At 39.3% G+C, this 16,602-nt stretch overlaps 1 protein-coding gene across 1 annotated transcript in view; it reads left to right on the plus strand.

The window, feature by feature from the left end:
* DNAH8 (dynein axonemal heavy chain 8) overlaps positions 1–16,602 on the plus strand; it is a 353,446-nt gene that overhangs the window by 153,173 nt on the left and 183,671 nt on the right. Inside the window, exons 33-41 of the mRNA XM_032253336.1 lie at positions 265–402; positions 611–851; positions 2,897–3,096; positions 5,961–6,114; positions 7,546–7,709; positions 8,842–8,944; positions 9,921–10,025; positions 10,417–10,578; positions 13,215–13,439. Coding sequence (XP_032109227.1) covers positions 265–402; positions 611–851; positions 2,897–3,096; positions 5,961–6,114; positions 7,546–7,709; positions 8,842–8,944; positions 9,921–10,025; positions 10,417–10,578; positions 13,215–13,439 — 1,492 coding nt within the window. The remainder of the gene's footprint in view (positions 1–264; positions 403–610; positions 852–2,896; positions 3,097–5,960; positions 6,115–7,545; positions 7,710–8,841; positions 8,945–9,920; positions 10,026–10,416; positions 10,579–13,214; positions 13,440–16,602) is intronic.

A 16,602-nucleotide genomic window follows, 5' to 3' on the forward strand; every position in this document is an offset into this window, starting at 1 on the left:
TTTTTTCTTTAAAAATTAATCAAACCGTTTACTAATGTCAAGTTTAGTATGATTTGGAATATTTGGAGCTGTAAACTTGACCTTACTGACAGATCTTTAACAAAGTCTTTGTATCGAAATGGATATAGTTGTATGCATTTGGTATCTATAAGACATTGTACACACAATGTATAAAATATTTGATTGGATGAACTCTGCCTTTCCAATAATGGAATTTATTAAACATTATCCATGATGTGATAACTTAATTACTTTGTTTCCCAGAAAAGAACTCAACTTGCTGCAGAAGCTGTATGGATTGTATGACACCGTAATGGGCAGTATTAGTGGTTATTATGAAATACTTTGGGGAGATGTAGATATTGAAAAAATTAATGCAGAACTGCAGGAATTTCAAAACAGGTGAGTTTCAGCGGAATTTTTTATAACGTCTGTCTTCTTAAGGTCCTATAGGATAAAGTAGATTATTAGCTTATTTCAGAAGCTAATTTATTATAATAAATTAGCTTATTTCAGAAGCTAATTTTTTCCCTAATCTACCACTGTATATACATAAAACCTTCTTCAAAGAAATGCAAAGGTGGCATTTTTTTCTCTTTTTTTCTGAAAGATGTCGTAAACTTCCAAAAGGACTTAAAGATTGGCAAGCTTTTTTGGATCTGAAAAAAAGAATTGATGATTTCAGTGAGTCATGTCCTCTACTGGAAATGATGACCAATAAGGCCATGAAACAGAGACACTGGGATAGAATCTCCGAGTTAACTGGCACCCCATTTGATGTGGAATCTGATTCTTTTTGCCTTAGAAATATCATGGAAGCACCACTCCTTAAAAACAAGGATGATATTGAGGTACAAAAGTATATATATTCTTATCAGTGATCCATTAAAGAAAGCTTCCTTTTCCTTTTCTGAGATTTGTACAGATATTTTATGAGAGGTTGGATTAATTTCCCTCTATAATGCACCCTCAAAATTTGGGATGATCCTTAACATTATTGGCTTTTATGAAATAATCTTGTGACTCAATGAGATTATATGATTATTTGAAATACATTATTTGAAATACATTTGCTTTAGAGCCCTTCAATACATCTTCCTTGTCCCCAAAATATACTTCCCCTTAAAAACATATCTGTTTATTTATGTATTGTATTCTTGGTGGATACCTCTGAACTATTTTCCAAATTTCTAATTTTATACATTTTCCTATTCAGATCTATTAAGTTTTTAGAATTTTCTATTATTACATGTTTACTTTCTAAGATTTTTCATTGGTCCTTTTTCTGTGGCCACCTTTAAAAAAATTTTTTTTACATTAACATTTTTTCTGTCCTTTTTGTAGATTATTAGGTCTACAGATATGTAGATTATTAAATCTACATATATTCCCAGATCTGTAAGTTTCAAATGTATAGATTTATAGATGTCTTTGCTTATCTCTTTGAGCACTTTAAACATGATTATTTAAAAATTTTTCACTATGGAAAATTTTAAACATATACAAAAGTAAAGATCTCCTTGCTCTAACATTTATCAACTCATGGCCAATATTATTTTACCTGTACCTCTTGTACTTCAACAACTCTAAATTAAACATAAAGATTTTTTCAGATTCTTCTTTAAGATTAATTTGATCTGGACTGAATTTTTGCTGTTAATGTTTTTTATGTCGGCTATCCTCTGAGCCTTAGATTTTTTTCATGGGTTTTGTAATTTTTATTGAGATGGGGGGGCTCGTTTTGAATGGAAGGTTTTCACAAAATCTGGCTTATATAATGTGTTATATCTTAGTTCGTGTCTTACTTTTCCTTGTAAGTGGCCTTGTGTAGTGGCCTTGTGTAGTGGCCTTGTGGTTGCCTCCTCCACTGCCCGTGTTTCCTCAGCCCCAAGTCCAGAGCCAGGTGTTGTAACAAGAGTCTCCATCCCCTACTGTGCTATGGTGTGAGGATCCAGGCATGTGCTGACCTGTTTCAGGTCCTGGTTGCGGGGCTGGTTTTGTGTCACCCCATCCCCCACGTCCATAGTTCCAGTTAACCTAGTGGCCTAGATGGCAGCTGGAGGCAGTGTTTGCAGCCTCCTCCTGTGAAGGAGATCCCAGCCAGGTGCTCCTTCTCCAATAGATGACTTTTCTCTTCTTCACCCCATGGGAACCAAAGGCCTGGCCCCAGTGGCCCAGGCTCTCAGGCCTGTGTTTTACCTCCACCAACTGGTTTGCATAGCTTTTCTACTTTTGGTTCATGGACATGTTTATCTTATTTTTAAGCCTGGCTCTGCTTTTTTACTGACTTAAAAAAATTATTTTATCCATTATTCCATGTTTTTGGAGTTGAGAAAATGTACCATGTGACCATAAATCTCCCAAATATATGGTTTGGGTTTTCTGCCTTCCTCTAACCTCTTTTTAATAATATGCGTACACAGAAAGGTTTTCTTTCAAAGCATTTCTGTCCTGTTTAAGCAAATGAGATATTCATAGGACCAGACAGGCAGGAATATAGTAATATTTATATGTTACTTGAAAGAGTTTAAAAGACTCTCATGTATATTCTCATTTGATTCTCATAGCTAGCTAACATCTGGAATAGACAGGGCAGCTGTCATTATCCCCATTTTAGCCAAAACCTCCAATTGAAAACATAATAAAAAATGACGATTTAAATTACATTGTTTCATGTATGTGGTACAGAAGAATAATTAGTAGTCACCAAATCACAGGGCTCTAGTGTCAAGATGCAACACAATGATTTGAAGCCTTATTTCTTGGCTGTAAAGTGACTAATGAACTGGGTGACTTTCAGGTCCCTTTCAAGCTAAAAAAAAATGCTATGATTTTTATGATGTGCTTAACTTGTAGCTGAAAACATCATGACATATCCTTTGCTTTTCCTCCAAAGGATATTTGCATATCTGCCATTAAGGAGAAGGATATCGAAGCCAAGCTGACTCAGGTGATTGAGAACTGGACCAACCAAAATCTGAGTTTTGCAGCATTTAAGGGAAAAGGAGAGCTCCTGCTCAAAGGAACCGAATCGGGAGAAATTATCACTTTGATGGAGGATAGTTTAATGGTCTTAGGGTCCTTACTCAGCAACAGGTAATTTTATAATTTGGGGGAGAGATTTAAATCGGATATTTAGGGTTATAAAATTCTAAGTAAAGGCTCAGTTTTAAAGCTATGGCATTGGATAGGATTCTGCCCTAGACTGCTAGATCTTGTCTGTCCCTATATGAACTGTTTGTTTTCCCTAATACACATGGCCTCCATCTCTTCTTTGATGCTGCTCATCTACCCTTCCCTATTTTTTCTGATGGGCCCCATCCTAATTATTCCTCCCCAAACTGGCAGCTTGTCCTTTGAAAGTCTTGGCTCCCCACTGAGATGACCTCTTCATTTTATCGTTTCTCTTCTTTGTTCCTCTGGTTTGACATCATTGACCTCTTGGTTTACCCTGTTCAAGCAGTCACCCAATAGCCCAGGAAAAGCCTGCTGGCCACAGGTGAAAGCAGTCTACCATTAGGGGCTTGGCACTTACTTAGAGACTTTCATTTTTTATGGTGAAAAGAGGCTGAGACGATTATGGCCTGATGAGGTCACCTGTTCATCATTGAACCATGGACCAGCTTGAAGTTGCCTATGATCTTAAGTGTAGCTTTAGGAAATTCCTGTAGGACTCAGTCAAATTAAATATTCTGTCAGGTCTTTGATCTGGGCATTGGCAACCTCCATTCCTCTCGCTGACTTTGCGGTAGTTCTCAACTATTCTTCACCTGAACACACCTAAGAAATATTTAATATCCCTTCTCCAGGTTGGGATCACTGGTTAGTGAGTGGCATCCTGCATGACCTCTACCCCCAGGGGCAGTCTTGTATTTGCATAATGACAAAGCTGCCAGTTCAGGGAGTTCTGGGTTGAATTCATAAAGGTTAAGGTCCTCAGATGCATCCTCTGCATTCAGAGAATCCTGGCAAAGGTGACCATAGGATATTAGGTGGTTCCTAGACTTCATAGGCTACTGTTTCCCCATGGTTCATTGCAAATTTTGCCGTCTGACTGCCTGTCAGAGGAGGGCTGTAGATTCACCTGGCCAGTGTCTGCAGCCAAGGAATTCAGGATTTGAAGCCTTTCTTAAATTCATACTTACTTGGACATAACCTGATTAGTATAATACTTATTTGTGTATTAGTAAACCTCAATGTTTGCAGACTTCTAGGCCTTGCCAGAAGAGTATAAGGATAGCTAAGAAGTCATCACATTCTGGGAGAGTCTCCTCCTAGAGAACTTTGCCGTGCCTAGTAGGTCTGGAAAGCATGTTTCAGAACTAACCACAGACTGCCCTAGTAGTGAGTAGTGCCTGCTGGATCTCTAAGACTACTTTGATGTGACTTCAGAAGGAAGTTATATGTCTCCTTGGCGAGACTTGATTATAGATATTGCCTGGATTGTGACACTTCCCTAGTGGATCCCTGATTCCATGGGACTTCATGGGTCCTGGTGGGTTTGACCACACAAAGTTGTACAATGCAGGTATCTGGCCAAAGGACAGAAGCTAGCTATGCTAGATTTTATTTCAGATCTCCTGTTTCCATCTTTAGAAATTATACACCATCAAGGATGACTCTTTTTATTCTCTGTGCAGAATCATTTTTGGTCTGTCTAGTTGCTTCATCTCCCTAAACTGCCTGCCTATGCCATGTTAGTTTACATGTCTTTATTTGGAAGATGTTTTTGGCATATTGACTGCCTTTCAGCTCTAGACCAGTGGCCAGGTAAACAGTATAAATTGAGTGTTGGGAAAAATGCCTCTTACTGCCTGAACAACTGGATTACCTACCTCCTTGAAGCAATTTGTGTACATCTCCATTTGTAACTTCATGTATAACATAGGCTTTCAGGGAAGTTATGGGTTGTATTCAGGCATCAGACTGTACCCAGAAAAACCTCATTCTGCGTATGAATATCTTCAAATCACTCTGTCCTAGATCAAGACAAGTTTGAAGATCCTAGTCAACAAGTGCCTCTCACCAGCAAATGTCACTGCACCACATTGAAACTACTTGCCCTTAGCACACACAGCAGTCAGCTTCTTGCTCTAACTGTAGGTAGTTGGGGTTTTTACCCAGTAACCTCCCATTGCTACCTCCAAGACATCCATTCTATTTCTTGTCTTCCTCTGTGTGCTCAGCTTTCTGGACTCCTTGTATTCTCATAAACACTTCAGCAAGCCCTAATAATCAGAAAACAGGAGCCATGCTATTGTGGGGCAGCAATCCTGGGTCTCTAGCATTGCAGAATCTGGTTGCAATACCTGGTGTAATTTGCTGTCTGTGGGTGGGAAGAGCACACCTGTAAGTGAACATCAGACCTCAAGCTTGACCCTGGCTTTGTGGTCATCTTTCTCCAGGGGAACCTGGTGATACCTAATCCTCTCCTGGTCTTTAGGGATCTGATTTGTCCTGTCCTTTTAGAGATAGTCTGTCTCTTGCTAGATGAAACCTTTAAGACCATTCATAAAAGGAAAATCCCTGGATAGTGGTCTCTTTCCCTAGATTCAATAGTTCCATGGACCAATAACAGTGTCTTATGTGTTACTCTCACAGGCAGTCCCCACTTGGATTTGGTTCACAGAAGTTTTGGAAAACCATCTTATTCCTTGTTTGCCATTTACTCCCAGAAGCAACTAGCACAGTTCCTTTGCTGGACCTAAGTACCATAAAACTAGGCCCATTCTCCTATTCTATGACTGACACATGGGAACAATAAGTAAAATCACATAGGGATATGAGTTTTATTCATCAAAAGCAACCGTTTTTATTAGCTGTATGAGAGCTAGTAGGAACTGCCCTTTTAGGACAAAACATTCATTCCCAAAGTAGTATTTCTTTTGTAATTTACTTCGGTAAGGCGGTACTATTTTCTGAATCTTTGAAATGTGATCTTTTCTGTTCTTACCTTTTAGATACAATGCTCCATTTAAAAAAACTATCCAGAATTGGGTGTATAAATTGTCCACTTCCTCAGATATAATTGAAGAGTGGCTTGTAGTACAGAACCTTTGGGTTTATCTTGAAGCCGTCTTTGTAGGTGGAGATATTGCCAAACAGCTGCCTCAGGTAAATACAGCTTTTGTAATTACTGATAAAATAACTTGGTGTATGTTGTCTTTATGTCTCCGTAAACGTCTTCACAAAGACATATGGTCAGGGCTTGGCTATGCCAGGGTTTGGCAAACTATGGCCCACTTGCCTGTTTTTGTAAATAAAGTTTTATTGGAACACAGCCACATCCATTCCTTTATATATTGTCTGTGGCTGCTTTAGCACCACAACAGCAGAGCCGAGTAGTTATAACTGAGATTATATGGCCCAAAAAGTCTGAAATCTTTATTATCTGGCCCCTTACGGATTTTTTTTTAAAGTGGTGACCTCTGATTAGCAGAAAGAAGAAACTCACATAGTTTTAAACAGTGAATAATCACGAGGTTGCTTGAGGATGTGAGGTACATTCAAATACAGTACTATAAAATTATAGTAGCTCACCTCTTCTAAGAGTTAACCTCATGATAGTCCTCTGAGTGTAGTATTAAAATTAACCTATATTCTGTAAGCACAGATTAACTTTAATGATTAGTAAGTCTACTACTAGCAGATCAGAAGAATAGTGTGGAGCAAGAAAACAGCCTTGGGAGGCTGTAAAAAAAACCTTTAAAACAGCTCTATTGGGGTCTTTTAAATAAATTCCAATAACTATAATAACTGATAGTTTTGGTCTATGAAGGTAACTTTCCTCTTAGAAAATCAAGCCTGCTCTTCCTAAACTTCTGTATTTACAAACAGGACCTATATAGGTTAAAAATCAAGGATAAAAGAGTTTTTTTTTGAAAGTGGCCGAATTCCTTTGTACTATAGCACATTTTTAAAGCCTTAAACCGAAATGTATCATTTTTGTTTTTTAATCAGAAGGCTGTATTTTTAAAAGAGGCAAGATTATGCCAATTTCTAGAGGCATTTTTGCAATTGAGTGCAAAGCTTAATATCATTCACAGTAAATAGAAAATTTTCACTTGCAAAAATATAAATGAAACTTTGTTTTGTGGTTTTACTGTGTTTTTTTTCTTTTTTCCTCCCTGCCCTGGGGTACTATTGAGCTGTAATTATTCCAAGAATCCTGAGATCAAATTATTTTCATGCTGCTTCAGCTTGCTCGTCAAACCAAAACACCTGGGGTGCTGAAACACTAGATTGGAACTTTAAGTTGATAGTTCTGCAAATTAATCATATGGTACTTTGAAAAACATATTAAATACAATGAAACAAATAAGCAATAAGCCCCATTGTGATAAAGTAGCATTTTAATATGCAGTTTTATAACTTTGGGTTTGTGTCATGCAGAATTAATTCAAATGAAAAAAAATTGTCTGTTTAAATTATGCCTGAGACTAATGGAGGCTGGTTTGAAGAACTATAGAAAATTCCAGGGTGAAGGCTTTGCTTTTTTTCAGTTATCCAAATGCTAATTTTTACTGGCTATGGATTCGTTTTCAGGAAGCAAAACGTTTTCAGAATATTGACAAGTCATGGATAAAAATAATGCAGCGAGCTCATGAGAATCCCAATGTGATTAATTGCTGTGTTGGAGATGAGACCATGGGACAACTTTTACCTCATTTACATGAGCAGTTGGAAGTGTGCCAGAAGTCACTGACAGGGTAAGAGTTTAATTTTTAAATCATGTATCATTTTGTATGCGACCGTGTTTTATCCCAAACTTACTAGAATTGATTACATTTCTGGTTTGACAGTGATGGTTAAAGTATGGATAGAAACTTAAATTTCACATAGATTTAACTTTTCTGCAAGGAAGACACCTTTGTCTTAGGGATGGGTGGGTGAAGGCATTGTATTAGTTCCCTAGGGCTGCTGTAACAAATTTCCACAGACTGGTTGGCTTAAAGCAACAGAAATTCATTCTCTCACATTTGTGGTGACAAGAAGTCTGAAATCAAGGTGTTGGCTCCCTCTGAAGACTCTAAGAGAGGATCTTCCCTTGCCTCTTTTGGCTTCTTGTGGCTCTAAGAGTTTCTTGGCTCATGGCTACGTAACTCCAATCTCTCGCTGTCTTCACCTGGCCTTCTCCTCTTCTTCCTGTGTGTCTCTTATGACATTTGTCATTGGATTCAGGGCTCTTCAAGATCCTTAATCTCAAGATCCTTCATCCCCTTTGCAAAAGTCCTTTTTCCAAATAAGGTCACACTCACAGATTTCAGGGAATAGGAAAGACATGGACATGTGCACTAAGAGAACAATTCACCAGACAGATTCAGTTTTATTTTTATTTTCGTTTATTTATTTTATTTTTACCATCATAAGAGGATAGCTGTCAGGATAATTTTTTAAGGGGAGTTCATTTCAATTTCTATTTGAAATAGGGTGATAATACATCCTGGTTTGTCCAAGTTTATGCCTCTGTCCTGGCTTAATGGTTAGTTGTCCCCGCTTTCACTCTCAAAATGTGTTGGTTTGGAGTTAAGGTTTGTGCTCCCCCTTGGTTTAAGCCATGAGATTTCCAGCAGCCTTAGAAAAGTCATAGGAGGGCATCTGTTGATAAAGGAAAGGACAGCAGATGATGGAGCAGACTTGCTCTGATTCTCTTGTTTTCCCAAGTGCCATCCATGGTGGAACATGGACTTTGGTTTCCACCAAACATGCAGGGTAAGTGATAAATGACTTTAGGTGTTTGTTATTATCTTAGCAAAGATGTTAGTGATTATGTCTTGTCTAGAAAAATAATAATTTAGGGGGAAAAGCCACTTGGCAACATACTATCAACTTTATTTGTAGGTATTTGGAGAAGAAACGATTACTATTTCCAAGGTTCTTCTTTGTATCTGATCCAGTTCTCTTGGAAATTCTTGGACAAGCCAGTGATTCCCACACCATACAGGTATAATCCAAGAATCTATGATCAAAATTGCTTTTTCCACAGCATACACAATCAAGAATAAAACTGAAGTTAAAATATTAAAAATGCAGGCAGGAAAGAAGAGTACTACAAATTACATTGATCATAAAATGTATTTTCTGTGTATTTGGAGCCTGTTATCCTGAAGCAGTCCAGCCGTGTTAAGCAAGTCACTGACTATGCCACTCCTAGCTGTGTGACCTTGGCAAGCTTCCTAATTTCCCCATGCCTCAATTTCCACATCTGTAAAATCAGGATATTAATGTTTCTCACCTCACAGGACTGTCATGAGGATTATATGAGAGCATGCATAGCAAAGTCTCTAGCACACAGTATGTGTTTATTAAATCGAATTTATCATTATGAGTACTTTATTCTAAATATTCTTAGACCAAATAGGGGTTGTATTTTGGATTTGTCCTTTTTTCCTTCCAGAATACTTCTCAAATGCTTTTAGCCATTTCTCAGAGCAATATTTTGGAAGAGGAAAAGAAAAACCGTAGTGAACTGAGAGTGGGAGGCATGGAAGGGCCTATCCTGGGGCCAGTTCTTGTTTGGGGATCTGGGAAACGGCTAATGTTATTTCCTTGTTGGTTTCCAGGGACTTATAATGATGAGAAGAGAGAATGGAATGGCTCTGTGAAAGGTGGAGAGAGGAAAGGACTGAGCTATATCTTGTGGGGGAGGAGGGGTGAGGCAGTATGGTCCAGTCTCCATCTGGAGGAAGGTGGCAGTCCTTAGTCTAATCTGCATAGCATGAGAAGGAGCCATATGCGGACTTGGATAAAAGATTCTGTAGGGCTTGATTTTACAAAGTAGGCCTCCAAGCCAGTCAAGGGTCAAAGCAAGTCTCTCAATTTTTTGAGACAATGAAGTCAATTCTTAACCTTTTAAAAAGATACAAAATATTCAGGTTTTGTGTTCAGCCTCATGTGTGATGTTTTCCTCTGTCTTACAGCCGCATCTCCCTGCAATATCTGACAACATCAATGAGGTGACATTTCATACAAAAGACTACGATCGCATCATGGCCGTCATTTCAAGAGAAGGAGAAAAAATTGTTGTAATTTACCTTGCTTTAAATTTTGTTACTAGAATTTCTTTAAAAACTTATGTTGAGGAAAATGCAATTCTCTTATGGAAAAAAACAGGAGGAGAGATAGTTCTCATTCTCTAGCCCTGGGCTTTGTTAAAAACTAGTTTAGATAAATCCTTTAACAACTTCTCTTGAGACTCATTTTGTAATTTATAAAGTGAAAGTTTTAGACTAGGTAATCCCTATAGTTCCTTCCAGCTATAGTATTAGATGATTTTACCCATATTTAAAATATTTTGTATAAAATATGAAACTGTTTGCTTGTCATAGGGCACTGTGATTTATTAAGTATGCATGGGACATCTGTAAAAATGCCAAATTATTATCAATTTATAATATATTTGTAATTTTGTTTTAGTTGGATAATTCTGTTATAGCCAAAGGTCCTGTGGAGATTTGGCTTCTGGAATTGTTAAAAATGCAGATGTCATCATTACATAATATAATTAGATCCGCTTTCTATCAAATCAGTGATACAGGATTTCAGCTCTTACCATTCCTCAGCCACTTTCCAGCACAGGTGAGAATACACAATGCTTAAGTCATGGTGAAAAGAAATGGAAGTAAAGGGGAAGGTTGCTTAGGAGGTAGTTGGGCTGATGGTGTGAGGCAATTATAGCTTTGAACTAGTTAGAGTGGCCTACCCATGCTCATTTAAACCTCAGCTCCCAGCCACCTGCTTGTCAACCAACACCATTCTAGACCAACCCATCCCATCCGCCAGAAAAGGATATGTCACTATTTTCTCATCATTAAGGATATGTACATTGAGTCTAATAGATACATAATAATGTGTATGTGTGTGTATATATATATATATTCATTATTTTTAAGGTTTTTAAAAAAATGATTGACATTTACTTACTATCAAGTTAATTTAACATTTTTATCTGAAATTGTTTAAAATTCTACTTCTGCTTTCTTTTAAAATATGTTTCAAAGATTTGAATGCAATGGATCCTTGCTGCAAAAATTTGGAAAAATGCAAAAATTATAAAAGTGGAATACTTGGGTGATGGGTTGATAGGTGCAGCAAACCACTATGGCACACGTTTACCTATGTAATAAACCTGCACGTTCTGCACATGTGTCCCAAAACTTAAATAAAATAAAAATAAAAGTGGAAATAAGAATTTCCCATATTACTACCACCTAAAAATTATGACTATATTAATATTTTAGTGTATTCGCTTCTAATATTTATGTGTTTATTGCTGTTTTTCCCTTTCTTTTTTTAAATTGACATATAACTATTGTACATATTTATGGGCTGCATAGTGATGTTTTGATACACATATCTTGTGATCAGGTGAGAGTAATTAGCATATTCATCATCTCAAACACTTATCATTTCTTTGTGTTGGGAACAATCAATATCCTCCTCCTGCTATTTGAAACTATGTGTAATTCTTAACTATAGTTATCCTACAGTGGTATAGAACTGGGCCTATTAGGAACTAGGCTGCACAGCAGGAGGTGAGTGACGGGCAAGTGAGTATTACTGCCTCAGCTCTATCTCCTGGCAGATCAGCGGCGGCTTTAGATTCTCTTAGGAGGGCGAAACTGTTGTGAACTGTGCATGCGAGGGATCTAGGTTGTATGCCCCTTATGAGAATCTAAACCATCCCCCGATCTCTGTCCATGGAAAAAATGTCTTCCACAAAACCGGTCCCTAGTGCCAAAAAGGCTGGGGATCACTGGTATAGATCACTAAAACTTAGTCCTCCAACCTAGCTGTGATTTTGTGTCCTTTAGCAAATCTGTCCCTGTCCTCCTCTTTTCCTTACCTTTCCCAGCCTCTAGTGTCCTCCATTCTACTTTCACTTCTCTGAGGTCAGCTTTATTTTAGCTTCCATGTATGCGTGAGAACATGTGGTGCCTTCTCATATTGTATTTATTATAGGCGTCGAATAATGTTGATGAGAATGGGCATTCTTATTTTCTGTTTTTTTTTTTTTTTTTTTTTAATGAGACATCCTCTGTTTTTCACTGTTAACTTGCATGCCTTTTTAGAATGAGTATATAACATAATTTTAAGTTGTTCTTGGTGACTCAGGATAATGATTGTAAAGACTTGCCTTTGGATAGACACCATTATGCAGCAGGTGTTGGGGTCTGCTGGTCTGTTTGTCTTTAAGTCAGGCTGTCTTATGCTGCTATGCTTTTGTAGTTTTTCTCTTTGTCTTTCCCCACTTGGACCATCATCTGCTGCTCTCAGGGCCAGAATCTGCTTCCTCTTGGGGACTTCCTGACACTGGCTATTTTCTCCAGATCCCATTGCTCACTTTCACCAGGTGCTTTCATTTATCTGTAGCTTCAGCCCCCAGGATTGGCCACTGCTCTAGCAGGAAAAGTATCAAAGTCCCTGATAAGGCAGAGACAGAAAGAGGGCTTTAGTCTTCCTTTTCTCGTTGTTGAGCCCATGGCAAGCAGTATCTATATACTGCCCGCCTTGTTTGGTCCAAATGATGTTGGTCCAAATGATGTTGGATCTGCTATTCGACTCTGGATGAATAGTGAAGGGATGAGGGTGGGGCATGCTCAGAATACTTTTATTACCTTTTCTGGGGCAGAAATTGGAGCTTAAGGTGGCATCCTCCCACAATGTCTTTATGCCTTCATCAGGATACAAAGAACACAAGCTTCTCCCCTTCTCACTTTCTGTCTCCCTCTCTCTTCTATAGATAAATATAGAAACAAAAAGTAGACATTGGTAAAGATGTGGATATCAGAGAGAGGGAGCAATCAAGAAAGGAGCTAGGCTGCATATTGTTTTTAGAAGAACAAAGAGACCTTCAGAAAGCCATACTCAAGAACAAGTGAATAAATTCATTTGCTTTTCTTGAGAAAGAAAAATCATTGCATGGAAGTATATAATAATCTCAGGCCCTCTGTAGAAAAATTTCCTAAGCATCTTCAGTAACATACATATAATTCAACAAATGGTAGCCAGTATTTTAATGATCATTAATCTATCTACTTTGAAATAATTAAATATTAATAGTTAAAACTTTAACTGTTTCCCTCCTTTGGGAGTGAAGAAATGCAAGTCTATCTCATTTTTAGTTTAAAATGTGAACAAGTGACCACCAGATTTTATTACAGATGTGCTTTAAATATTTGGCCAATTTCAATATTTGTCTGCTGGATCTGTAGGTTGGACTTCTGGGAATTCAGATGTTGTGGACACACGATTCAGAAGAGGCTTTACATAATGCAAAAGATGACAGGAAAATCATGCAAATGACCAATCAGAAATTCCTGGATATTCTAAATACTCTCATTAGTCAGACAACACATGATCTCAGCAAGTTTGATAGAGTGAAATTCGAAACTCTAATTACCATCCATGTGCATCAGAGAGATATTTTTGATGACTTGGTAAGGTATCTTTTTCTTAATTAGGTGTACTAATAATGAATAGTTAAGAATTGTGTATGTTGCCTAACTTACGTGAAATTTCCATTTACTTGGTCCTTTTACGTAACTGTGTCCATCAATATCATGTCCACAATATTGTATATCTGTATTGGGTGGTTTAAACAACCATATATATTCATTTGGCACTCTGAAAGCCTGGAACCAACTGATGTGATATGAGTCAACAAGTTGTTATATTAAACCAAATAAACAGGAACATAATATAATTTAGGTCATAAGCTCTGTTGGGTTGATTGGAAAAGGAACACAGATTGAATGGAATCAGGCTTCAGGACACTCTCGTGGCTCTTCATCCAGTTGATGGTGATCATGGGCTTGATTTGGGCAAAGTTCTTTAGGGCAGGACTAAGAAGGGTAAGTGTTTGAATTCCTTTAGAAACAGGACTCTAGGGATCTATCCAAGATGGCCGTTTAGGAACAGCTCAGGATTGCAGCTCCCAGTAAAAGTGCAGAGGATGAGTGGACACCGCATTTTTATTGCCCACAGACCAGGAAATTCCCAGGCGGAGGAGCTCCACAGGTCACCAGCGTGACTGATTTGGCCAGTGTGGCTGTGCCGGCCGGCACCGCTGCTTTGCCCTACACGGCTGCTTTGCCGGCGCCCCGGAACAGCAGTTCTCCATACAAAATACACCAGTCCGGGTGCCCCTTTTGGCTGGTGATTGGAGCCACAGGAAGTCGCCCATTCGACTGTTTAAAAAGGGGACTGAGCAGGGAACCAGGACAGTAGATCCCAGGGCAAAAAAAGCGCCACGAATCTCAGTGCTGCTGTTTAAGCCAGTGCAGTGACTTGCTGCAGGGGAAAACACTGAGACCCGGCGCCTCTTCAACAGGCGACTGGAGCACCAACTTAAAAAAAAAAAAAAAAAAAAAAGGCTCTGAGGCAAGGAGCCAGCGATCAGGCTCGGCCGGTCCCACCCCCACAAAAGAACAGCAATCAGAAAGTCTCTGGATTGAGAGTTTCACAGCAAGCGCAGCTGAAGCCGGGACGGCCCAGCTCTGTGGGGGAGGGGCGTCTGCCATTACCGAGGCAGCCCACCGCTATGGAGATAGTCAGCCAATGGTGAGGCAGCACACTGTTGCCAAGGCAACCCACCACTGCAGAGAGACTCTGCCCCAACAGAGGCAGGCCACCATTGCCGAGGCAGTTCTAACTACACCCATATAAATAGGACTGCAGGGAAGTTCACTCGGCAGCTGGGCGGAGCCCACAGCAGCTCAGCAAAGCCTCTACAGGCAGACAGTGACTAGGCTGCCTCCTTGCTGGGCAGGGCGGCTCTGAAGGAAATAAAAAGAAGGCAGCAGCATAACAGAAACTCATAAAGCCCTAAATCCCTGGGACAGAGCACCTGGGAACAAAAAGCAGGTTATGAGTTCTGCTGCAGCAGACCTAAACGTACCTGCCCAGCAGCTCTGAATGAACAATGGAGCTCACAGCTCAGCATTTGAGCTCTTATAAAGAAGAGACTGTCTCTTCAAGCAGCTCCCTGACCCCTGTATATCCAAAGAGCCACCACATAAAGGAGAGATCAGATTGACATTTGGCAGGTACCCTTCTGGGACAAAGATAGCAGAAGAAGAAAACTGGTAACAACCCTTACTGTTCAGCTGCTGCTGCAGGTGAGCCCCAGGCAAGCAGAGCCTGGAGTGGACCTCAGCAGACCTACAGCAGAGGGGCCAGACTGTCAGAAGGAAAACCAAGTAACAGAAATAACCTCATCATCAACAAACAGAACATCCACTCAGAGACCCAATCTGAAAGCCAGCAACTACAAAGACGACAGGTGGATAAATCCATAAAGATGGGAAGAAACCAGCGCAAAAAGGATGAAAAGACCCAAAACCAGAACACCTCTCCTCCTAAAAGGGATCACAACTCCTCACCAGCAAGAGAACAAGGTTGGATGGGGAGCGAGTGTGATGAAATGACAGAATCAGACTTCAGAAGGTGGGTAGTAAGAAATTTCTGTGAACTAAAAGAACACGTTCTAACCCAATGCAAAGAAACTAAGAACCTTGAAAAAAGATTTGACGAAATGCTAACGAGAATGGACAAAATAGAAAGGAATATAAGTGAATTGATGGAGCTGAAAAATACGATACGAGAACTTCGCGAAGCATGCACAAGTATCAACAGCTGAATTGACCAAGCAGAAGAAAGGATATCAGCGGTCGACGATCAACTCAATGAAATAAAATGGGAAGACAAGAATAGAGAAAAAAGGGTAAAAAGGAATGAACAAAGTCTCCAAGAAATGTGAGACTATGTGAAAAGACCTAATCTACGTTTGATAGGCGTACGTGAATGCAACGAAGAGAATGAATCCAAGCTGGAAAATACTCTTCAGGATATTATCCAGGAAAACTTCCCCAACCTAGCAAGGCAGGCAAATATTCAAGTCCAGGAAATACAGAGAACACCACAAAGATATTCGTCAAGAAGAGCAACCCCAAGGCACATAATCGTCAGATTCACCAGGGTTGATATGAAGGAGAAAATACTAAGGGCAGCCAGAGAGAAAGGTCGAGTTACCCACAAAGGGAAGTCCATCAGACTCACAGCAGATCTCTCAACAGAAACCCTACAAGCCAGAAGAGAGTGGGGGCCAATATTCAACATCCTTAAAGAAAAGAACTTTCAACCCAGAATCTCCTATCCAGCCAAACTAAGCTTCATAAGTGAAGGAAAAATAAAATCCTTTGGGAACATGCAAGTACTCAGAGATTTCGTCACCACCAGGCCAGCTTTACAGGAGCTCCTGAAAGAGGCTCTACACATATAAAGGAACAACCAGTAACAGCCACTCCAAAGACATGCCAAATGGTAAAGAGAATCAACACAATGAAGAATCTGCATCAACTAATGGGCAAAACAGCCAGCTAGCACCAAAATGGCAGTATCGAATTCACACATAACAATATTAACCCTAAATGTAAATGGACTAAATGCCCCAATCAAAAGACGCAGACTGGCAAATTGGATAAAAAGCCAAAACCCATCGGTGTGCTGTATCCAGGAAACCCATCTCACATGCAAGGATACACAAAGGCTCCAAATAAAGGGATGGAGGAAGATTCACCAAGCAAATGGAGAGCAAAAGAA

Source organism: Sapajus apella, unplaced genomic scaffold, assembly GCF_009761245.1.
Source record: "Sapajus apella isolate SASKATOON/1434 unplaced genomic scaffold, GSC_monkey_1.0 scaffold83, whole genome shotgun sequence".
NCBI lineage: Eukaryota > Metazoa > Chordata > Mammalia > Primates > Cebidae > Sapajus > Sapajus apella.